Genomic DNA, 24,832 nt, shown 5'->3' on the forward strand with positions numbered 1-24,832 from the left:
CTCTCAGGCTGAGGGTCGCCTGCAGTTCCCCCAGGGGACTTCAGCGACTAATGGAGGTGGGCGACGGGGGGGGGTGAGAAAGGGAGTGGTCAAGTCTCGGTGTGCAGCCCCGCGGCCGTTCTCATTTCATGCTCTTTGGCCCTCTTTACCCTACCGTCGGACTTAAATGTCAATCAGGAGCACTGGAAGGCCTGGTACAGAGGGAGAGGGAGGGTCCCACCTCGAAGATAGGTCGACCCCTCTATTTAAAAGTGCCACGGAAAATATGGAGAGGAGGGGGTGAGTTTAGACTGTAAGACCTTCTCTGCCATAGTGACAGGACGGAGTGATCTTGAAAGGCGAGCAGCTGGGCTTTCTAAGAGCCAGGCCCGCTGTCCCGTGGAGCTCTAAAGAGCAGCTCGACAATGCCTGCCTCAGCACATAAATAATTTCTATGTGTTTGTAGCGTGGCTGCATCCACGAATGTTTGCAACAGTTACTGTATATGTGTGCGTTATATACTGTGGGAAGCAAATCTCAATTTTTAGTCTGAATATGCAGTTTTAGTGCAAAGATTTAATGCAGCACTGCTTGTTTTACCATGACAACTGTTGATGATCCCCTCTCTTCACCATCTGATTTCTCCTAACCTTGTCGACATCTCTCAGTGTGTTTGTTTGTGGCAGTGACAGATTGTTCTATTCTCATGCAGTATTGAGTAGGTTATGACCCAGACACCTTGTCCTCTTTGTTCGACGCTTCTCCATCTTCTCCACCTCCCACCCCCGGCCCACTGTCTTAATCCTATCATGAAAACCTCTCTTGAAAATCACTGTACGTTAACAGAGGTCCAAAGACAGAGGACCCTGATTGTTGTCAAGGTAGGCCTTCCCCCGCTCCCTCTCAATTAAAATGCATTTCACTCATATAAGCCTCGCTGATCCCCTCCTTCTTTCTCCAACTCTCAGATGCGAGACAGACAGAACGGTGCGACCGCTGGCCAAGGTTAACCAAGTCTTAAACTGTGTTTGAGCACTGCACCACCGCGAAGATCAAACCCCATCTCAAAGCTCTCGCTGACAACTCTCAGCTAACAAAACTCTCCTGCCTCTCCTTTCTTTGCCCCGTCTAACGGTGAACTGCATCCAGCGCACAGCTGACCTGATCTTGCTGCAAGCCCAGAGTGGAAATTTCCCAGTGTGAACCAGTATAAAGCTTCCCACATTCATCAGAGGTATCGACCCTGAATATCTGAGCGTGGTGATGGATTAACCTGCTTGCTATTTCCAAACATTTGTCTTCATTAAGGGGAGTAGTTATAACTTTAAACAGTGGAATTAATTAGTGGAATTTTTTTAACTATTTGGTGACTTATTAAGATGATCATACAGATTTTTTTTTTAATTCCTGCCCTCAGTGAAGCTCATCAAAGAGCTTTATCATTGTATTACCATATTCTGTGACATTTACCCGCATGTACAGCACATTACTAGAAGTGTACCACCACGGGGTCGTGATCCAGCATACAAGTATGATCGGTGGACCAAGAGCACCACTCTGTGGTATAAAGCGGCGTGACTCGGTGTGCTTGGTTTACTACGCAGCCAACGGATGTCAGCAAAGGGCTGCGCTGAGGCTTAAGTGACATTTAATGAAAAAAAGTGAAAATGATATGAAAGAAAACAAAGACAAATGTGAGTCATGTGACAAAGCAATAAGATGTAGAAGACTCCTCTAGTTATTGTTGTGTATATTTTAAAGTCTTGTCTCGTTAGTAGAGCCAGCAATCAGTTGTCACTCGTGGCAGAGAGGCTTTACGCTGCCTTGTGAAGCTGAAATTTCAAGCCCCAAATTGAACGTGGTCATTAGATGAGACAGCTGCTTGGATGTTTCTGTGGGAGACTGAATGCAGGCTGTCAGGAAAACACCAAGACGCTCTAAAAGAGACCAACTCTGACTGCGCTGTGAGGCCCTATCCTGCCCTGACAAGTCTGGCATTGCTTGGCAGATCATTGTCTTCCCTCTGTGACTTTATCATAGCCTCGGGGAACGTATTCCACTCCTTCCCCTCCTCCACACACACACCCACACACCTCTCCCTAGCACAAACACACAAAGCAAGCACTTTGCACTTCTTATATGGGTGTGGCTTCTGCTGCGCAAGCAAGAGCACAAGGGAGCAGGCATAATGACTGCCAGTGTAAATATGAATCCTTGACACTCAAGGCCTTTCTCTGATAAGCGATTAAATCGGTCGCTGATGAGGTGAGCGGCACCAAAGCTCAGAAGAAGCGGCCAACAGTGTGTAATGAACTCCTTATCTCAGTATTTTAATGCATGCCTCTGCGTTCACGGGCGCACTGCGAGTGTATGAGCTGACCCACATCACTCAAGGAATGTAGATCACTCTGTCAGTCAGATCAATTATTCATAAAAAGTTGATATGGCATGCTCGCTTCGTCTTGGTACACTCAAGACATAATTTAGATGGTTGCACTTTAATAGAGAGGATAATGTGAAGCACTAAGTGAGCAAAAGCCATAGTCAGCAGTTGAAACGAGCATCAAATTAGAGCCATGCTTCCCCTTTCTTCTTCTACTCGGCCTTTAATTTTCCTGTCACATGCAGTACATGAATGGTAACAGGGGGAAAATAAGAAAAATGTAGTTGTAGTATATGCATCTAAGCAAGGTTTTAGCGTGCCCAACAGTGGGCTGTGTGCTTCCATTTAACTTGTAAATGGTTCAAACTACTCTGTAATTACAAAGCAGACGTTAATATATCCTCCCGAGAACCGAGGAACAGTGAATCTTTCCACTTTTTTGTAATTGCCTTCCTTTTGGAGCTAAAAGACCACCCCAAACACATGAGATATCAATGGAAAGCCCACAATGTCCTCTATTTAGTATTAGGATAGCTCAAATGAGCCAAAAGATATCGACAAAAAACAAATGTCTATGACAGAAGACATAGATATTATTGAAATATTACAATTTTCAACTACCACTTTTAAAATCACAATTCTTGCTTATTTAAAAGAACTTCTGTGAATGCTGTTGTTTACTGGCATTTGATTAGAGATCAAATGTGGGAAAAAATGACAGGTTCTCCTCTAGATATACAAACTAGAGCTGATGCTAAATGTTCAAACGGCCAGTAGTGATTCAAAACACTCGAAGCATAAATCACCTCTGCTATGTATAAAACATTTATGGGGGGAAGATCTAATTAAGAGTTACTCTGGCTGTTGTCCGTACCATTATCTTTTGACTTAATTGATTGGAGGATAAGATGCAGCCAAGATGTGTGGGTCTTGCCAGGCTGGTTTCCTGGTCAAAACACTGCACACACATACACACTGAACTCTAGGCAAGTATACTAGCAAAAATACAAGAAATCCTGCTTTTTCAGAGTAAAAGCTGCCCTGAAAGTGCCTTAGAGAGGAAAAATGTGTTCTGAAATACACTAACCTTAACTGTAACCGCTTAATACTACAGTACTACACCCTACAGTACTACAGAGAAACCCCTCCAATCAGAGACCCTGTGAGCAAGCACTTGGCGACAGCGGAAAAGAAAAACCCTCTTTTAACAGGAAGAAATGCAAACTAGTGTATACAGGCAGAGTGAAAAGACATGTGCAAAGAAAAAAAATGCAAACCAGTTACACTTCCAGAAAAAAGCTGCGAAGTGTCCATGCATTTTCTAGCGCTCACAAGTCTGTTTAGATAGGTTCCTTCATTTAACCAGGTATTGTACTTTTAATCGTTATGTGCTTTTCAACTTTATTCCAAAACATGCGAATAACATAGATATTAACAAGAAAAAAGAACCAAATGTCTGTGAGTAAAGCTTTAAACCTTTAGATCCCTCGCAATCTAAACATCAGTGGCGATGTAATCTTTTTAATTTGCTGAAACTGATTATTAACCTTAAATTAATTATTAATTATTATATAGAGACCCATTGCTTTGTTTTGATGATCACACCGATCAACACCCCTGATCTATCTTTTTGTGCAACACTTGATTTCTTCGGGAGCTTTTACTAGTTTTTAAGACTTGTTCTGTCTTTTCGGCCATGATGCTGGTTTTGAACCGAGCTGCTGAAATGGCTGTTTGAAGCCTGCGCACTCCATCATTTCATTAGCCTTCTACTGCTAAAATTGATGAGGTTAAAAAAATCGCTACCGTCCAGGCTACTCTGCATTTTTTCCATCTGCGATAGATTGATATATGGGTGAATGGATGATTGGTGAATTTCCACATTATTATTATTATTTAATTGCATGAAAAAGACAGATGACTTAATTTATGAGACTGTGTGCAACAGCACTTGCAAAATCAGTATGGATTACATTCGGGGCTTGCTTTAACTTTGAACTGAAATCGAAACACGCCCATGCTCTTGTTGACAGATGACGTGGCTAATTCCTGACGCAAGGGGGCGCTGTTGCACTGGATGATAGCCTACCCTAGCCGAGTCTCCGCTCAAGGCATTAACGTGAGCGTAGTGTGTGTGTGTATCCAGTGAAAATTACCCGGAGACGGACGGAGGCAGTTTATAACCGTACCAATGTCTGTGGCCTATAAATATATTATATTAACCGGGGCGGAATCATCTCGTGGACACAACAACATATCGAAAATGAGGGAATAATCCGAGGAGAGGCACGGCGAGGCTCGTCTGTAGCTACGGTTTTGTTGAACTGCGAGTGGGATCACAGCTGCTGGCTACGAAAATGTCGAGAAAAATAGAGAGCAAGCAAGGTAAGTCCTGCCCGGCTAGACTGAACCTCACCGCTCCACCTTCGGGATACTGTATAACGGTCTCCCTTACACGGGGCTCGGATGGATTAAATTATGGGGGTCTGTTGACCAACACATACGCCAACAAAAAAGGGGGTGCTCCAGATAAAGCTTGGATGAGTGTGTTGGGTGTAAATGGTGGTTTAATTGGGCCTCACGGATTGTTCTTTTTCTCGGCTATCCAGTTAAAATAAAGCGTCTGCTAGCTGGTAGCGGCTAATGATATTTTCATATTTTTTGTCCCGTTTTTAAACCAAAAGGCTGACTTAAGGAGAGCTGGTTAACTGATCCATTAGTTAAAATAATACAGCTTCTCGTGTTCAAAACAGTTTAGCGAGCTAGTCCGGGGAAATAGCATTTTTTATTTTTTATTTTTAGAAAAATCGTGCTGGCTTTTCTTCCATGGTACTACACCGGCATTTCTCCATTCACTCTCGGTACGGGGGTCGTAAATACACCACCCCGGTTTGATTGTCTGCGAGCGTTGCTAACCATCTCGGGACAAATCTCTGAATTTCACTCAAGAGGAAACACGTGTGTTTCGCCTTTTTCCCCTTTGGAAGACGCGTAAATGAATGAATATATCGTGTGACATTTTTCTCCTGCTTCCCAATTGGCCGTCCGCGAACATTTAAAGACGGGTTTAGCTAGCAGCAGCTCAAGGTTAGCTTTTACTGGCTAAGGCTAGCTGCCTTGTTACCCCTGGAATGGGATTGCGTTCACGCGCTGGGCTGCTGGGTGTGTATTTGTGTTGATTTTCACTATTGTGCACGTGGCATTTTTTTGTTGTTGGTTTGACCCGTATTTTTATTTTTATTTTTTTCATTTTGTCTACTCGTGTCGCTCACTTTCTCACTTTCACTCTCACTGCGGAGCACAATCACTACGGGAGGAAACGCAGTAGTGTTGGGGTATGGATGGGATTTTGGGAAGGAAACTTTATACCCGTCAGCTACACTTGCATCCCATTCCAGCAGCTGTCTCCTTACTTCGCTCCACATAGTGTCCTGCCCAGTGTTGCCTGCAGTAAGTGGGCGAAAAGGCGAACACACACACACACACACACACACACTGAGAGCCCCCAGTAACAGGAGGGGAGGGAGTGTCATCCTCCACTAGCTCAGTCATTCTTCATAGGCGTAAAAGTTTCCGATTCCTTTCGTGTCTTGCGGACAGATGACTACATATGGTCACAACTAAATGAAAAGTCAGAGGCAATGCAAGAGTTTTTTATTTTGTTTTCTTTTTTTGTAGACTCTTTGCTTAACTGATAACTTAAAAGCAAGTACCCAAACCATCACTTCTCCCCTGCTTCCATTCTTCCCAGTTGTGTTTACTTGTTGGTCTGTTCTCATCTGCCTATTGATCCCAAATATGTCCCCAAGGACACACTGTGGTGGTTGCTAGTGTAATGGAAACAGGGAAGGGCGAGACTTGGGACTCAGAACAGAAAACTCTGCAGCAGGCAGTGCTTGAGTGTGAGAGAAAGTGTGAAAGGCTTCGTCTCTGGAGACTGGATAGAAACAGGGTGACAGTTTTAGTCGCTGGCAGAATGGTGCCTTGAGGAGCAAACACACGGACACCAAATTCACTAGCTGCATCAACATACTCCTCCGATTACCGGGGATGGTGTCACCCAGTCACTAATTTGCCCTTCCCGCGGGAAGCAAAAGCGAACCTCATGTGCGGTGGAGCCCAGGCGTGTCACCTCTGATGAAATCAGATGGATGGTTCTTGCGCTGAATCCCATTCTCTACGTACTCACTGACATGACTTCATCACTCAAGCAGCCCAAAACTGAAATCCATAAACAGATTCAGTGTGTTGCGGTGTTTGTCCCCCAAAAAACGTAACAGCAGCCAGACAGCCGAAGCTGTTTCTTAATGCTTTTCTCAGAAGGCTTAAAAGCTTTGAGTCTGTGTGATCACATTTTGGTGTAAGCTAAAACTTGAAGATGCTGTCAGGTAGCCTGCCTTAATAATAGTACATGATGTGAGCTGAATGACTGGGTTGGTGTGCAGTGTCAGCACATATTAATAGCTCCAAGGCATCTTTTTTTTTCTTCTTCTCTTTTTCCTGTCTTTCAGTGCGTTAAGCAATTTAAGTTTTCCGAGTGTTGCTAAATGAGCTCATGATTAGTAGTATAAATAGTTGTGGGGGTGCTGACATTGATCAAAAGTTAAAAATACTTCTCATCCACTGCTTATCACTGGTGAACGATGCATTGTTGACGGGAATTATTTCTGGCTGGTTTTGAGTGCTGCACTGTGACTTGCAGACTCTGCTCAGACACTTTCTAATCCCACAGCGTTTTATGTAGGTACCGTATGTTTACTTGTTGGATGTCATACTTTAAATGACCCACTTAGAATGATTCCACTGTTGCAGTTAAATTAAGATGTGAAACATTTAGCGCAGCAGTCCTGAAATGGGATTTTTTGTTGCCAAGATGGCCTAATTTTTGAAATGAAGGCGATACAAAATTTTAAGAAAGAAAATCCATTTAGCGTCACTTTGAAGAACCAACCCAGAATCCACTTTTCAGGAAGATCTTCCGCATAAAAACAGAGACACATCACCTGGGATGAGTTTTCCTTCGTTCGATTTGTATTGTCTACATGTGTATGAAGCCTTCATTCACACAAACCATTCTAAAACTGCACGGGTCAATAAAAATCTGTTCTAACTGCTCCCCGTTGCCAGGATATGTGCCCTTTGTACACTTTAAAGATTGTTATTTTGCTCAAACCTCAGAGTTCCACTGCTCTTTTCACCGGTGTCTTTTTCTAATAATAGCAGTCATAATAATAACTAGTTTTCATGCACTGTCTCAGTGACAGTACAATCAAAGGTGATGTGAGAGACAGTGCAGCTTTTCGATATCTTTTAGTATTTGTTTTTGTTTTTAGGTAAGTTAGCTACATTAATGCATTAACATTACTACTTCTTCAGCAGCAGAGAACAGCATCTGTTCTTTAGCCACTTCTTTCTAAAACACCATACCAGCTCTGGGTTGAGTTATTGTAGTCACTTGGCCAGCATTAGTGCAAAGTTTTGTAACATGTTTTTGTGGTGGGGGTGCATGTGTGGTTGTGTGTGTGTGTGTGTGTTGGCTAGCTGGGTTTGTTTGTCAGTGCTTAATTTATTCATTTCAGTCTGCTAACATTAGCCTGTTAATGATATACAAAATACTGAGAGATGTCTTTTTAAAAAAAACAAAAACATTTTTATTATAATATCAGGTGATCACGACTAAGATGTGCTGTATTGCTTTTTTTGGCTTGAGTTTTTTTTAAAAGATGAACTACAAGACTATTTCTATCCCGTGAGCAGCATTTATTTCAAAGATGCACGTAGTCATTTGTGAATTAAATAAAAATTTTATAATTTAATAAAATTAATTTAATAAAAATGAAGTAAAAAGAAGAACAGTTCTTTTTTTCTCCCACTCGCATTAGGCTTGGATGCTGTGCACGCTTTACAGCTCAAAACACACATTTAAACACACCAGAAAAGCTGCTTATGAAAAGATCATTGAGATTTTCACGGTTGCAAAAATTTCCCTCATGCAGACTGGGGTTGTGACACGACACATTTTGGCACACCAGTGTTGGTAAGAAAGTCGTGAGAGCAGCAGTGCAGTGTTTTAAAATTAGCTTGCGGACTCTTCTGTTACTGGACAGTCAATGGTAGTAGCCAGCCGCAGCGGCAGAACTGATCCATCAGTTCCTTATTTTAGACTCCCTGCACCCCCCTTGCTGCATAGTGTGGCAGTGCGCATCTGTGGTTCACCCTTTGAAAGGGTCTTAGCTGCACTGTTTACTGTCAGGCATTACAAGAGCTAAAACTAAAGTGTGTGTGTGAAACTTCGATGGCCCTTGTTTGCTAAGCGGTTAGCTCGTTGCTTCAGACTTAAAATAGCTTCTTTTTCCTAATGTCCGTAAATGCCGAGCTCTGCATGCCTGGGTCAAAAAAACTCTGAGCAAGAGCTAAAGTAGTCCTGATTACAAAAGGGTTCCCCGGGATAACTCGGTCTGCCCACATTGCTGATGAGTGATCCCACTGTTGCACAGAGCAAGCTATGAGCACTGGTTTGTCATGCTGCAATTTTGAGGTTTGATGGCAGCAAGCATTTCACCCTCCCTCTACCACAGAATGAGAGGCTTGCTTTTCCCATATAGGTTTAGCTGTGTTGTAATTACATTTTTTATTTATTTTTTTGGTGCCGTGTATGGGAATGCAAAAAGAGGGAGGGAAAAGAGCTTGGGAAGAGAAAGGGACAGGGTGGATAAAGTCTGTGAGCAGAGAGTGAATCGGATAGAGAAATGGATGGATTACATGTGGCGTAATGGCTGGACCAGGGCAATCGATGAGAAGCGAAGGGAAGTCTGGGTTTTTGTAACATGAACATTTTTAAGGTGCTTTCATCACCTTCCAGGTGGAGCGAAAGACTGCAGTTGAGATAATTTTCAGTGGTCTCACGTGTAATTCAGTGCAGCAGTATGTCACTGGCGGGTCATATTCCCCATCTCTCAACTTCCACGTGTGTTTTTGAGAGACTTTGTTGAGGTGTTGAATCTATCTCAAAAGGATAGAAAGAAGATGCTTCCCCTGAGTTCACTGCTGCGTGTTGGCCTACATGCCAGAGAGCAGGTCGTTTATTCCCGCAGGTGGCCGTCTCATTTCCTTATTACTGTTGAGTGCATTCTCCATTCCAGATAACTGTGGAGTGTTGGACTCTCTCCAGGACCAGTGACGACACCCACTCAGACATCCTTCCAGGATTGCTTAAGTCAAGATTTATAAGAATATGAATATAAAACACATTGGATTTGGGAAAAGCACAATGCTTCTGGACTCCTCCTGACTTGTGTCACTGCTATATGTGGCTCTTCCTCTGAAGTCCTGTGTAACGTGGCTGAGTCAAGTGAGGATGATCATGAGGCTAAGTTAGTTATGACTAACTCTCAGCAGTGCCTTTGTGAGAGAGAGCTCTAAAAAATGCCACTGTGACCTACGACACAGTATACAAAGGGCGTAAGCATCAGTATCACCTGGACTAGTCGCTGCGTGGACTGTTGGATGGGCAATATAAGCTGGAGGAGCCAGGCCTCCTCAGAGGACACAGACTCCTCTCTGCAGGGTGATTTAGATGAAGACACAGGTAAAGACAGCACACAGCACTTTTGCTGGTGATCAGTTGTACATTTGTTTTACTGGAGAAACAAGCATGTTGGGTATTTTAACTTGTAATGACTTCGAATACCCAAAGAAGAAACTAGACAAGGACATTTACTTTAGCAGATGAGCATTACTAGAAATGTGAAGTGCGTTTTTTTTGTTTTTTTGTTTTGTTTTGTGTTTTTGTTTTTCCCTCATCAGGTTTCAAAAGTTTTAATGGCGTTACACTCACTCTGCAGTTTATGTTAAAATAAACGCGTACACGCATTGCTTTTTGTGACGATTATTTGTCTGAGTCTGCGGTTGCAAGCTTTGGAGCCTTAATGTAAAGTAGGCTTTGCTGGTGGAATAAAATGCAGGGGACATTCCTCTCTGTGCTTTTTGTGTCGTGTGGCTTTATGGAAGGTGCTCATTTGCTTTGCTGAAGCTTTGGGTGGACCCAGTTTGAGGAGGCTGCTCTGCGGGGCCACAGCCTTCAATCACAGGCTTCCTCTTTGCCTTATTTACCCCCCCCCCCCCCCAAAAAAAAAAAAAAAAATGTCGACAGAAGCCATAACTGCTCTAATCCTGGCTCATCAGGTTAGGATCTGATACAGTGCCTGCATGCTTTGGTCTTAATCCTGTTACACAATACAGAAAATGTGCGCTATGGAGCTGTAATCTTGGTATTTTAACTCCAAGCTGCCTGCCTCGCCTCACCTTGGTAACTGGGCATGTTTTCTGACCCACATGTTGGGGTTAACCCTGTTTGATTTTTTTTTTCTTTCCTCCTGCTAAAGCTGCGTGAACAGATCCACCCTGATGAGCTGGTATAACATAGAGGCTCCATAATTAAGGTAGCCGAGTCTATCGCTGTGTAATTACACAGTGCCGAGTGCCATAATACCTTGTTTTGAAAACACACAGTCTGTGGTGCGCTCAGCCTAATAAATCTATGTATTTCAACCCAGCAGGCAACAAAAGTCAGTGTTCACTGTGTGTATTTTGTCTGTGTACCCTGAGCTGCCCAGACCCTGTAGTCATGATGGCCCTCTGCAGAGACCGTAGCGTGAGTAATGTGCTTCAAACAGATGCACAGAGGCCAAACACAAATAGCTGGTCATACTGCAGAAGGACAATATTTTGTAGTTATTCATCTATTAGCTGCTGATTTGACTACAGAGGCTTTAATTTCAAAATAAACAGTTTCTGGATCTTATTGTTTATGTTGTTTTTTGGTGTCACTTGGTTTGCACACTGCCTAAAAGTCTTTTTTTGCTGCTTCAATTCGCTCGTCTAAATCCAAATCTTTATCTGAACGATCGCATCGTATTAAACGGTCTTTATAACCCATCTGCCAGAACCCACAGCATCCTCACTCAGACTGCTGGTGTTCGTGATGAGATTGTAGAAGTAAAAGCGGTGTGACAGAGAACCACTACTGAAACTCCAAATGTGTCCAATGATGATGTCTTTCAGTTCTTGTTTCGGACTGAGTTACAATAGCGCTCTAACGCACTATTGTAACGCTTTGTAACTCTAACACTTTGATATTATGGAAATTTGATTGAAGGGAACAGGGTATTTCGTGTTTTGTGTATCCACACAGGGGACTGCACTGTGTGTGTTGCAGATACAGTACTGACCATTGCAAGGATGAAGGAAAGAAAAGAAAAATCTGTCTATGTTGAGTTTTCTATTGAAGAAAAGTGAGCAGCAGGGACACAGAGAGAGAAAAGGCGAGTGGCATTGGTGTGCCTGAAAGCAGCAATCTCAAAGGCGGAAAATGTAGAAATCTATTTAAAGGCGGGGGGGGTGGGTTCTGTCAAGCTGCGCCTTAGTGTGCATGTGTGTGCGTGCCTTCCTGCGTTCAGTGTGTCAAATCATGTAGACCCCAGGGTGGCATGGCTGGGTCAGGGAGCTGGCATACAATGAAGGGGACGTCCCACAGTTGCTGCCAGTTTCCGACACCAGTCTAAATCAGGAATGGTAAGCGAGAGAAGTTGACATTGCTTGCAAACAAGTCAGCCTTGTTGTCAAGGTGCATGTGGGTGTTTTTTGTTTGGTTGTAGATGAATGTGAATCCTTGGTTTGATTTCTTTATATTAATCCCAGATTGTAGATGAAATGCATGCAAACACGCACAATCTTGACTTCGCCAGTGACTGAATGAGCCTGTAGCCCTGTGGACAAAATCCAGGAATTTGTGTTTGTTTGTTTCAGTGTTCGCTGACCCACTTCTGCTTGGATGTTCTTTCTTATACAACCTGAATGTGTGAATATGCTTTTAAAACAGCAATGAAGAACAGAAATAAATGGAATGTTTCTGAGGTTAAAGGCAAAATAATCACATAATTAATCAGCTTTGGCCTGAGAAGACTTTGAGTTGTTATTTGACCTGTTTCTCTTCATATGACTGATATCTCACAGCAAATAATGAGTTAAATTTTACTGACTCTTTTTTTCCCCTTAAATTCTGTTACAAAAGCCTCAGCATCCAAAATGCTTGTCTTTAGACTTGTCCATGCTGATTCTATCTTTGGTAGCGTTCTGCCTAATTTTCTGTTATTTAAAACATAAACATAAAATGAAGATATCATTTTATAGCGTCAGATGTATTGTAAAGGGCCTACCATACTATTTTTGGAAGTGCAGTCATGTTGTCTGCTGCAGTGTGTCTGCATACTGAGGAAGAACAGACGACAAAAATAACAGCACATCAATAAAACCCTGGAAGGTGTTATGCAGTTATGTAGAGGCAACTTTCCTCATTCATCTGAAACAGCAATATGTAGCTTTTTCTTTTTACCCGTGGAATGTCAGATAAGTGGACAGACATCAGCTGAGCAAGTAAACTGGTACAGATGACAAGAATGAGCTAATAATAGCCTGCTTAACAGTTCAAATAAAAAAAATAAAATAACAGTTGTAGCTTTTGTCTGGTTTAAAAAAAAAACTAAAAAACAAAACAAATCTCAGACACTTAGAGGCAGCTGACACTGGCATAAACGATTATGCGCGTTAGGAAGTAACTAGGAAGTGACTATTAACATAGATTTTTGCCAGACTACATTTCACTCATTGAAAACGGTGATTCCTACGATGCCCTTTCAAAACCCCCATACAAACATGTATAAAAGCCTGCAGCTAATCACTGACTGACAGTATTTATATCCCGTGGCCCAACCTTAGCATGTAGACTACAGATCGATCTCTGTTTTCCCAAAATAATAGAAATTTGTGTCATCTTTTTCCACAGTTGGAAAAAGATGACACAAAAATGTGTTATTACGGATTAATATAGAAGTAATTACAAAGTTGCATTTAATTTTCTTTTTGTGTATGAGTGATTCAAATCTCTCTAGTACAGTTTAGACGACCGCTGCCTAATTATAAGTGTCTATACGTGGGCAAGTCTCGTCTTTGTAAAGGACACGTCTGTCATCCAAGGCTATTTTTAAGAAGCTACATTTGGACATTTTTCACAAAGTTTGGTTTGCCAGGGTGCATTTGATCTGTAAGATTAAATATATTATGTGGCATCTCTCTTTCAGTCTCATCCAGTGCTGTGTTTGTGCACAAAGTGTCAAGTGGATGACGAGTGGCCCGCTGCACAGACAAGATCGGCTTTGTGCGGCTCTCTAACATGGAGAGCGTGGTACCACTCCTTGCTGTTGAGGCCATTTACTGTTTCCTGTGCTTCTCTGCCTCTCTGTATCTGTCTCTGTCTTGTGCTCAACAGTGAAGTGATCGGTTCTCTTGTGGCTGTTTGTCTGTGTGTAGGATCGTTCTCCTATCTCAAGTGCTTTATAGTGCCTGTTTGGCAAGAGGCAAACAGCTGCCGTTCTCTGAGAACTCTGAATTCATTCTCAGCAGATCACAGGGGGTTTTTAGCTGTTGCAGTGTCTCTGTTCTGGTGCTGCTTGATGTTAGAGATACTGACAAGCTGAGTATTTATAGCACTTTGTGCTTCTTAGTCTATCGGTTTCACCCCAGGTGAACCTGGTGCCTGCCACATGGTCTGTCTCACTTTACTGAAAGAATCGGTTCAGAAAGCTAGCTTTAAATGGATCGCTAAAAAATGCAGTAAATTGCTGCAGCCCGAAGGTCAATTGAAGGATCAGGCTGGTTTGAGCATGTTTGTGTTGGGTGGTTGTGTATCGCAGTGAGCTGCTTTGCGTCGTGTGGGTTTGTGTAAATGTGTCTGTCTGTTAGTGATGTGCTATTAGGCACCACCTATTTTTATAAGGTAAGTTGTTATGTGGGGGTTAGTTACAGAGTCCAGGCTGCTCTGTGCTGTGAAGAGGGGAGGGAGACGAGGGACAGGAAATCATACCAGTGACTTAGGCGTCAGCGGGGAAGGAACAGGAGGGGTACCCAGGATGGTGTGTAAGTGTATGTTGTGTGAATTCCGCTCCCCCACCCCGCTATTAACCCTTTCCATCATACTGACTGCCCCTGCCCTCCAGTAAAGCTTTAGCGTGCTGCTCTGTGGCCTCGTTTGCCTCTCACATCACATTAATGGAATCATTAGCTGATACTGCTATGGATTCCTAGATGACAAAACCATCAATATCACAATTAGGTGCTAAACTAATGATTTTTTTTTTTTTTTTCCGTTGTAGATTAATCTGCTGATTATTTTCTCAGATAATCGTTTGTCCTTCTGGAAATGGGGGAAAAATCACATCATGAAGAAATCAACTTGTAGTTGAAAAACGGTTGCTCTAAAACTCCAAGGAAACATTGTTCTCTGTTACTGAAGACAAACAAAAAGATGAGTTCATCACTGTCAAGAAGGTGGAATGAGCAAATGATTGGTCATTTTTGTTTTAGCAGGAAGATGACTCGCATTACAAACTAGATCTTAAAATAGCTGCATATGTAAATAAAAAGGAAAGCTACACAGTAGCCAGAGAACAATTCTGAAACCTGGTTTTGTATATTTTTCAGTTTCAGCACTGTGTTATGTGATGTGCTGATGTCCTCTGGTCTTAACACAGTGTGCACGAGGTGTGAGCCCTATGCACATGGCAGCTTTTAACATGAGGTTTCTAGATTTTGTAGCTAATTTCTGTTTTGCTCAGGGATTGGCAATATTGCCGCAACTTTTTTTTGGGGGGGGGGATAAGAATAAATCAATCCTTATACTGCTTCATGAACGTCCTGCTCCCCCCGTGCTTCACACTGCTCTCTCTCCGGTATTAAGGCTGTGCACTGGCTGAGATGAGATTGCTTCTCTTCAGGATGTTTGCCGGCTGGCTATCCTTTGTCCACCATGCTGCCGTCTGTTTGCAAAACATTACGCCTCCCAGTGCATCTAATGAACATCGTGCTAACTGCATCACTACCGATCATGCTTTTGCTTTGTACGTGAAAAGCTGGACAGTTTAAACAGTGCGATAATTTATTTATTTATTCAAGCCCTTTGTGCCCTTTTTGTCACCATTTTCCCTTTTTTAAATTAACAATTGGGTCAGCAGAAGCTTCCAGCATGTTTTTTCTGTGCGTCGATGATGCTGTTGAAAATCAGACCTTAAGGCATCCCCTCTGCAACCCTTTGTTGCTCATGGTTGAATAGTTTGGAGAACCTTTGTGTTTGTGACTGTGGATGCTGGTGTGGGTTCCTGCGCTCTGACACAGAGGACAATTGAGTCAACTAGACCTTAGGGCTCACTCCATAGCTTTCAGTACAACCTCTATGAAATTCTCTGCCAAGCGCTTCCATCAAATAGCTCCATTAGCTCATCCCCTGCCTGCCATTAATACACAGACCCATACTGAAAGCATCCAAGAGTGAGGATTATCTAAATACTCATAATATTGCATAGCCAGTGCAGTGTGGTATTATCCTTGAAGCATATACAGTGTATTGCAATAATTGTTTTTAAATGAATCATACTATTGTGAAGGAAGCGAGTCAAAGTGAGTGACGAGGATAAATGAGTGTGTAGCGTTAGTCATAGATCTACAGAGTGTGGAAACACAGACGAACAATGTGACAGACATTATCAGCACAAAGTAAGTAGAGAAGAAGAAATGCTATCAGTAATGAACCACCTTCCTATTGCAGCAGCAGAGGGGAAAAGGGGGAAAAGGTTGTGTTAGCTCCAGAAACACAGAGCTTTGGAAGATTGAGTTCTGCTGGCTTTATAGTTAAACAGAGGAGGCATTGAGGCTCGAGACTTGTAAATGTTTATGCCACCACACAATACGCGGGCCTAATGGTCCCACCCTTTTCTGAAACGTCACCATCGAGGCCACCAGGCTACACAGGACCTGCATCAGTTAAATAGCATACGGCCTTAAAATCCACCCAGCGTCTAATCAAAATGATCAAACATTCCTTAAAAACTACTTAACCAGAGCAGTTAATGGAATGACTCACTTTTGACTCATGCTGTGTTAATAGCTTCATTTACAGAAAAAAAGAGTTTCTTGAGCGTATCTGCAGTGAAGTCGGGATCGTGGTGGCGTTGCAAGTCTTAAAGATCTGTCGCTCTTGCATCCAGAGTATGCAAGGGTTACACACTATTACTGTGACATGTATACCTTATAAAACTAAGAAAAAAAGCTGTTTTACGTGCTGCAAAATATACAGTTATTACCAGTCTTTAAGCAAAGAGAGCTGCATGAATGAACTCACTGACTTGCAGCATGCCAGCATATCCAGAGCTCCACACTGACCCACTACCCTGAATAATGTTACACATCATCTACCGCATCTCATCTGCAAGCTGTGTAATTATGGAAGCGTGCATAGTCTACTCTAACCTCAGTAGCCTTAAATGTAGATGTGTTAATTTAAGACTTTTGTTTTGAGACTATACCACTTTGTTTCCCATCATTGTTCTGTTTCAGAGTGTGCGTGTGTGTAAAATACTGCCTCTGAACATTGCTTCAAGCTACTTTTCCATGAAGGATGATGGATCGAGAAGTCAGTGAATAGCAGATTACTATCTGTTTCAAAGTGGGTTTAAGATGCACAGCTCATTTCAGATCACAAACAAACAGACTCAAGAATGCAATGTGTCACCGAGAGATTAGGCTGGATTTTTCTGTTTCTTTTTGTGGCCTAATGTGACATATTTTCCTCCCCTCTCTGATAATTATAGTTTCAGGTTACTTTGTAGATTCTTCACACCTTTTCTTTTCTTTCTTTCTTTCTTTTTTTGCCATTGTTTGTCATATTGGGAATCAGATCGTATCTGCATGTTTAGTGTTATCCTACGCCTTTTCTAGGCTGCCATAACTCCAAAGTGACAAAAAAAAAAGGCGAGAAAGTGGGAGAAGGTGCTTTTGATATCTTTTTATCTCTGCAATCTTGTGACTCATAAGGGTAATGATGCCTCTCTTGCAAAGCAGGAGTTTCCCTTTATAGATACAGATTCAGATATAGATAGTATTCTTAATCATAAGCCTATTGTGTGCTGTCTGCTTAGATCTGAAAGCAAATTGCACAAACAGTCAGGAAACAGGAAAGAGACTGTCTTTTTCTCTTTTTTTGTTATTGTTGCCCTGCTGTCTGTTGTTCACTTGCTCATCTTCATGTCGCATACAGATGACCAGCCACAACCTCTCTAAACAGTTATGGATCTGATTAGCTTTTTTGTGTTATAGATGTGCTTTATAGATTGCCTGTGTTTGTGCGGTCATGCTCTGTTAGCCACGGTTGACCAGGCCTTCTGTTACCATGCAACGCAGCACCCAGAGCACCTCCATCACCACACTGATATTTGCTCCTGACCAGTGACCCATGGCTGGTGGGGTTTGCGTTCCTGGTCACTGACATACTGAAGGGCATGCTTATGCAAGTATCGGCTGAGGCGTGCTTTATTGAAACAGAGATTGACTTGGGAGGGGATAAAAATAAGCGTGTACTTTTGTGTGCTTAGAAATGAAACGTGATAAATGCTTTGCTTTGGTAAAACGAATGTGATGTAATGTGAGAAACCCATTTGAGTTTTGTCGCTCCAGTTTTTGTGGAGTAATTGAATTCTACAAATGAGCTGGAAATGTATCACTTGAGCAAAGTATTCATTTAAATATAAATTAACTTTGAAAGTGTCTCATCAGTCTGACAGCTGCAAATTGGTTGTAGTTGGTGGTAATTCTTTTTTTGTAACTGTTCTTATGCCAGTTCAATTTTTTTTTTCTTGCCCGTTACCTTTTATTTTGCACTTCAGAATTCGGTTGAGAATTGAATGGCCAAAGAAATTTGTCATTTATAATTGCATTGCACAAGCAGAAACCATCTCCCACGTCTCTTATGCTCATTTGTTAAGTGGACTGCAATAGATAGTAAATGGACTCGAGCACTTAGTATCTGTATCTCATTTACTTACTGGTTGAGTGGATTTGATGATCTCGGCCTCACTGTGGCTCCTCGTCGTTGAACTTCATGCTCAAACAGCACAGCTGGTTAACTATGGACTCCACCATTGCACTTCCTCTGTTACGTTTAAGTTAGCTGTTAGCCAGTGCCTCATTACTGTACTGTGCAAAAATTCCTCATTTCTTTCTATTTTGCTTCCAGGTGGACTTGAGCAACAGTTCTCCAGGCATTCTGAGGGTCTTTCAGAGTTTTTCTTTGACTGTTTGGCCTTCTTTGCTAATTTTCTGTCCAGTCCACTTAAGCCACATGACAGACAACTTGACAAAAAACAATTTTAACTGTCTTTCGATACTCTGTTACTAGCAACCTATTGCAACAACACATAATGTATTCCTTTATATTTAGTTTAATCTATTAAAAATGCCAAAGATAAGAGTTTGACAGGAATAAAACAGTATTTTTTGCAAGAAGGTGTTTCCAGAAGAGCTATCAATGAAAAACATGGCTTAACTCAGCATGACATTCAGTGTCCTTAAAAACAAGTGGAGGACAAAAGAAGATGTGGAAGGCCTAAATAACTATCTAGAGCAGATGAACAGTATCTGAGCATGAAGTCTTTAAAAAATAGAAGACAAAAACAAAAACGGCAAAGACCTGAAACAGGACCCGAGATCTGGCTATTCAGTTCATCCACCTGCTTTGGTGAAGCCTCATCAGAATTGGTGTCAGTGAAAGTGTGGCTGTCAAGATGGAACGAGGAGAAAAGACTGGGGAATGCCAACTTATGCAAGAACTGGAATAAAACTCAGTGGAAGCACATCATATAGAGTGATGAATCCATATTTGAAATGTTTGGTTCAAGTCATTGTCAGTATGTAAGAGGAGGTTAGGAGAGAGGTGCAACATAAGCACGTACTTCCATCTGTAGAATATGGTGGAGGCTCTGTCATGTTTAGGAGCTGCTTTTCAGCCAGTGGTGTTGCGGACCGTGTCCAAATTGCTGCAACACCATCTGGAAAGCATTTGATTGGCAGCAGCTTCATTTTTCAACATGACAGTGATTTCAAACATGCTGCCAATGCAGTAAAACCATACCTGGATAGAAGAACAGACAATGGAACACATCAGTCAGAGCCCGAACCGCAACACTGTTAAACCAGTGTGGGATCATTTTGATAACAACATAATCCAAAGAGCTTAGTGTGTTCTTCAAGGAGTCTGGAGATCTATTCCTGAAGACTACTTAAAGAAGTGGCAAGAAAGCTGTCTAAGAGAGTTCCTGTTGTGTTGAAGAATATAGGTGCTCATAACTAATGTGAACTTAAAGTTCATTAGAATTATATAAATTCTGTTTTTGCCTTATATATAGTATTTTTGTGCATCTTTAAACAATAAGTAAATCACTGCATTTACTTCCCAATTTCCAAGCAAAATATGAAGAGAATGAGAGGTAGCTCAGACTTTGTCACAGCACATACCAGACCTTCCTACCTTCGTCATCCTTGGACTGTGGCTTGACCTGCAACACACCCACCCACCCACCCACATACACCCACATACACCCACATACACACGCATACACACACAGAGCCTGTGGTTTCCTATAGCGCTGCATATTAACTGTGGATATAAAGAGGATTCCTATTGAAAACTGAACACCGCCAGCAGGAAATAACCACTACAATGGAGAGAATAAATAATTCACTAAGCACTTAAATATTTCCTGTTGAATTTTTCTCTTTCCTCTCCATTTTTTCTCGCTGCTGTTCATCTTATGTGCCTCAGGCTAGCATCCCCCCCACCCTTTGCTCCACAGCAGGTCTTACTTCTTGTTCCGCAGTGTAACAGACAGCAGTTAACACTGTTGTCATTTTCATAGGCAAATAAGAGCTCAATGTAAGCAGAGTCGCTTATAAACAATGACATGGCTATTTACGTGTATCCCATATGGTGGGTTTCTGCTTAAGTGTGCCAGATTCTTTGTCTTTATTTAAAGAAGGCTGCGTAAACAGTAACAGCTATAGCTTAAAAGGAAAGTGGGATTAATGTGCATCAATTTGTAGAGGCTCTTTTTTTTTTAATCAAGCATATTTGTGGCTGTGTGCATTTTTATATTTATGTGGGTGAGAGGAACATACCTATGTTAGATCTACAACCCCATCTAATCTTTGTAAAAGGGCACTTCTTATAGAGAACTCATTTATTTACATCAAATGCAGGGGTAATGTCATGCTTCCATGTGACTTACCTTAAAATAATTTTTAAAAAGTTATTTATGGGCTTTTTAACTTTTATTATGGCATGACAATTTAGAGTTTACACAACAGCTAGGAGAGAGCATAAGGGAACATACACAGCAAATGAACTGGGGTAGATTTGAACCATGTCCAGTTTGCATTGCAACGTTTTAGCGAGTGCAAAACAGCTGCAATGCTGTTTAGCAAGTATTCAGCGACTTTTTTCCACACAATTTGCCATCTTCTATATACATTACTGAGCGCTGCAATCTGCTAGTGACCCAAACAATTGCAAGGAGGCTTTCAGTGCAGTGCTTCATACCTCTGTGTGACAGTTTCACCTAGCAACTGCAAGCAGCCTCCTACAACTATTTGCCAACCAGCTGGGGAATACACCTTTTTCCCAAGTGACCAACGGTTACTAGGGGGTCTATAGACCAGTTGCTACTGGTGTTTAGCAATCAATTTGACAATGACTGGTAGCAATTTCCAGCAACTGCTCATAACTGGTCAAGGATTATACATTTTACCTTAGTGACTTGTGGTTACCATGCTAATGCCAGCTGGTTTTTATGCCTGTGATTGGGGCCATAAGAACATGGATCCACACCAAACAGTTTTCGGACATGATGACAGAGTAAAGGTTTACTAAACTGAAACATAAAGTAAGCTGACAGTCACGATTAGGTGTTAGTAATGGCACAGTTCTTAAAGCCTGTGTGATGTAAAGCTATAACCGGTGACAGTTTGGTCAGATGACAGCTTATTGAGTTTATTAAGACTGTCCCAGACAGATGAAAAGATGCCCCAGCTAGCAAATCAAGTTAACATTGCTGGTACTGTGGGTCTTTGCTTCAAAATGTGTGCAACAGAAATGCCGTTATAAACTCAAAAGCATATTAACACACTGATGGACTGAATGAGTCCAGTGTGAAGGCTATATATACATATACTTGTAGGTTTTATCTCTCAAGGAGTCTGTGTAAAGCAGAAAAAGAACTCATTTTTGCAGTTCATTCATCCTCTAAACATTTTCTATGCACACTTTCAGATCAGTTTTCCCCCCCACTTACCTTTTTCGTATGCTGAACAGCTGCTACAGTGACCTTTGTGACTCTCGTAGCGGTCTTCTAACAGGCTAAACACGTCCGCAGAGGAAGGTTTGGGGACACTTTCACTGAGAAGCTCCTCACAGAAGGGGTTCAGCAGGAGGTGACAGCTGTGCATGTAACTTTAAACACAGCCTCATCTCTGCCTTTCCACCCTGTTTCGTCTTACTCTAAGCCTACAGGGCCAGTGAGAAGGGAAGAGGCCACCAGCTGTCCTGTATAGATCACACCTGTACTGAGCAGGAACCACATCAATCTGCCAGCCCGTCACACCCCGACAAACACATATGGCACCAGTCGTCATGATCAGCAATACAGAACGGGTTTTTTCTTTCTAATTTGGAAAATAGATAAATAAGATAAGTACAATTAAGAAACAAGTTGTTTCATAAATTGCAGTTTTTCACACTACACAGACTGCCATTAATAGCAGGGGTGGAATTAACCTCCTCCCACTCAGAGATACTGTATTATAAATCGAAAGGGGAGAGAGGAAAAAACCCTCCTAATTTAATAATATTCAGTTTATGAGGAAGCAGCATTTCAAACACCTTCAGGTATGTCTTTTTGTCTGACAGCCTGTCAGGATTCGCTCTGTTTATTAAAAAAAACCATTTGCCTTGCGATTTGGGAGGGTCATGAGTTCAAGGAAGTTTTTCAAGATATTAATCACACTGATACAGAATCATGTTAGCCTGGAGGGATTGTGCTCGTAGCTATGGTTCATGTGGTGAGGCTGACAAAACCCTAGACTGGCTGCCTTTCCAGGTGGAATACTAAATAAACTATTTCTTATTCTAAATGAAATGTTCCTGGACAGCAGGTGTCTGTGGGTTGCCTTAGGGCAGCAGAATTAAATGCAGAGGTCTTTTCAGGCTCCAGCAAATAACAAGCGAAATATACACAAAATTAATTTGCGGTATATTGCATCCACTTACCTCTTTTTGCCAGAAGCATCCATAAATTTACACCCTATGTGTGTGTGTGTGTGTGTGTGTGTGTGTGGTTTTTTTTTTTTTCTGTTTGCTTATTGTGTAACAAAGCCTTCAGACAATTCAGCAGCTAGAAAGCTCCCAGGGAATCTGTTAACACCGCAGAGCTGGATGAGAACTCTCCCAGGCTTTGTTGAAGAGTTGTTCAGACTCAAGTGTTTGCTTTAAATGTCCCCAAGGCCTTTAAGAGCAGCAAAGTGTCTGCAGAGTTTAAAAGCCTCCAAAAAAGATGTTTACTTGTTAAATCCTTCGCTATTTAGCCTTAACAATGTCAGTTATAGTCATTTTTTCACATATCCTACAGACTTGGATTTTTGCTACCAGTACTAACACGAACCGATTGTCATAAGGTTTTTACCACCGTGGCGTTCACATGAACTGTCAACTCATCGCGCTGGGGATTTTTTTTTGCGGGAGGTTTACGCGTAATTGTGAGTTTGCAGTGTGACGTGAGGGTTTGGGGGTTGTTTGGTTTCAGTTCTTCATGGGACTGAAGCATTTTACAATGTAAGAGATAAACCAAGATTTTTTTTATGGAAGCCTAGCCCACTTTGATGTTTGTCAGTTAGGCTCTGCTGTTTTATTTTTTTTAGTTTTTACTTTTCACTAAAATGGATATGGAAGCCACAAATAGAAATCAACAAAGGCAAGGCATCACATATTAAATCTTCAAATTAATTCTTCTTCTTTTATCCCCTTGGTCTCTCAAAGCAGTTTTAAAGTAGTAAAAACACAAGTATTGGCTTTGAAGTAACATTTGAAATGGTGTAAAGCTGCGTAGAGTGATATGTTGAAGACTGGAACCAAATTGTAGCTTTTAAAAATTGTTTAAAGCCTTCAGTATATCGGTTGCACCAATTACTTTGATCTGCAAAATGGGGTCCTGGATCCCCAAGGTTGGGAACAAGGTTGGTTTTATAGTTGTTGAGACATGATCCAAGTCCCAGTTTGGCCACTTATGTGCTCATCATAAATATGCCTAAAAACCTGAGAAAATAGAGGCTGGAAAATGTGTTGCTTTTTATGTAAAAAGTAAAAACTGGCAGAAACTCTAATAAGGTGGATCATGGGATGCTTTGAAGTCTTTTTAGTGACGGTAATCTAACAGTGCCTCAGGTTGTTCAAGAGTTAAGTGCATAAATGTGCTTCCATTTGGACTTATTCATGGCGCTTGAGTGTTCGAGGTGCAGAAATGAATAGTCTCCAGTCTCAGTTTGGCACTGAGACAGTTTTACTGTTCTCCAGGCTGCCAGAATCTACGGGTAGCAGACGACAACAGTATTAGCGCCTACACAACTTCCAATTTTATCCCACCCCAAAACGGTTTAACTGTAAAGTTTCTTTCACTGTTTTGTTTCGTCGATGACTCGTCAGATCTGTCTGAGACATTACAACCAATGACATCATAATTCTGGCCAGCAGCAGGCAGGAAGCTGAGGAGAGGACCTGGCTGTGCACTCTCTCACAGAGGAGGGGAGGGTGGATACTTAAGGGGGGGCTGCATGACTATAACAGAGCACTTCACTGTGTTCTCCCTCTCTCTCCCTCTCTCTCTCATGCTTGCTGACTTTAACAGTGTCCATTTCTTTCTGTTGATGATGTCATTTTCATGCTGAGCCAGACTTCCAGTTCTTTCTGCTCCCAAGAACTAAAGAGGAAAAAAAAAGACTGGGTTGAGAAGTGAATAGGGGAGCGGAGGATTGATGGAACCAGCCCTGTGCGCCTGATAAACAGCTGAGCCTCGGGACCGCGATGTGGCGTCTGAGGTCACCAGCTGTATCGATCGTATGCACTCATTGTGCTCGTGTCATTGCTTCTCAGCTCTGGGGCTGGGACGATGCTGAGTTGCAGCTGTAAACGTGGACACAGCTCTGTGTAAGCTGCAGTTGAGTGAGAGGGTGCAGCGTTTTTGTGAAGTCCGACACAATCCCCTGTGCCGGCTCCCAGATTAAGGGGATTCGGGGGGGGGGGGGCGCTGAATTTATATGAAGGCTGATGTGCAATCAAAAACATACTCACTACTCTACATGTAGTCTGTGACTCTGTAAAGCGAAGTCCAGCCAGGAGAGTGTCTTGGCTTGTGGCAAAACTGACTTAACACTGTATGTACAGCCTCGGGGTGTAAAATAATCTCTCACGCTAGCTGTGCTATTCAGACCGTGCTCTTCTGGAGCTCTGAAGGACTACATCATCCCCTGCGGCGCGACTACAAA

The 24,832-nt window shown here is 42.1% G+C and overlaps 1 protein-coding gene across 8 annotated transcripts in view; it reads left to right on the forward strand.

Moving 5' to 3' along the window:
• Positions 1-4,461: 4,461 nt before the first annotated feature.
• Positions 4,462-24,832, forward strand: part of rapgef1b (Rap guanine nucleotide exchange factor (GEF) 1b) — a 45,286-nt gene continuing 24,915 nt past the window's right edge. For 7 of the 8 annotated variants that reach the window (XM_040053530.1, XM_040053535.1, XM_040053536.1 and 4 more), the window contains exon 1: positions 5,532-9,950. In XM_040053530.1, the coding sequence (XP_039909464.1) occupies positions 9,869-9,950 (82 nt within the window). In that variant the 5' untranslated portion in view covers positions 5,532-9,868. Of the gene's footprint in view, positions 4,748-5,531; positions 9,951-24,832 lie in introns of those variants that run through there. The other variant, XM_040053533.1, reaches the window with a different exon arrangement.

Source organism: Simochromis diagramma, unplaced genomic scaffold (genome assembly GCF_900408965.1).
Source record: "Simochromis diagramma unplaced genomic scaffold, fSimDia1.1 OVJJ01000596.1, whole genome shotgun sequence".
Lineage (NCBI taxonomy): Eukaryota > Metazoa > Chordata > Actinopteri > Cichliformes > Cichlidae > Simochromis > Simochromis diagramma.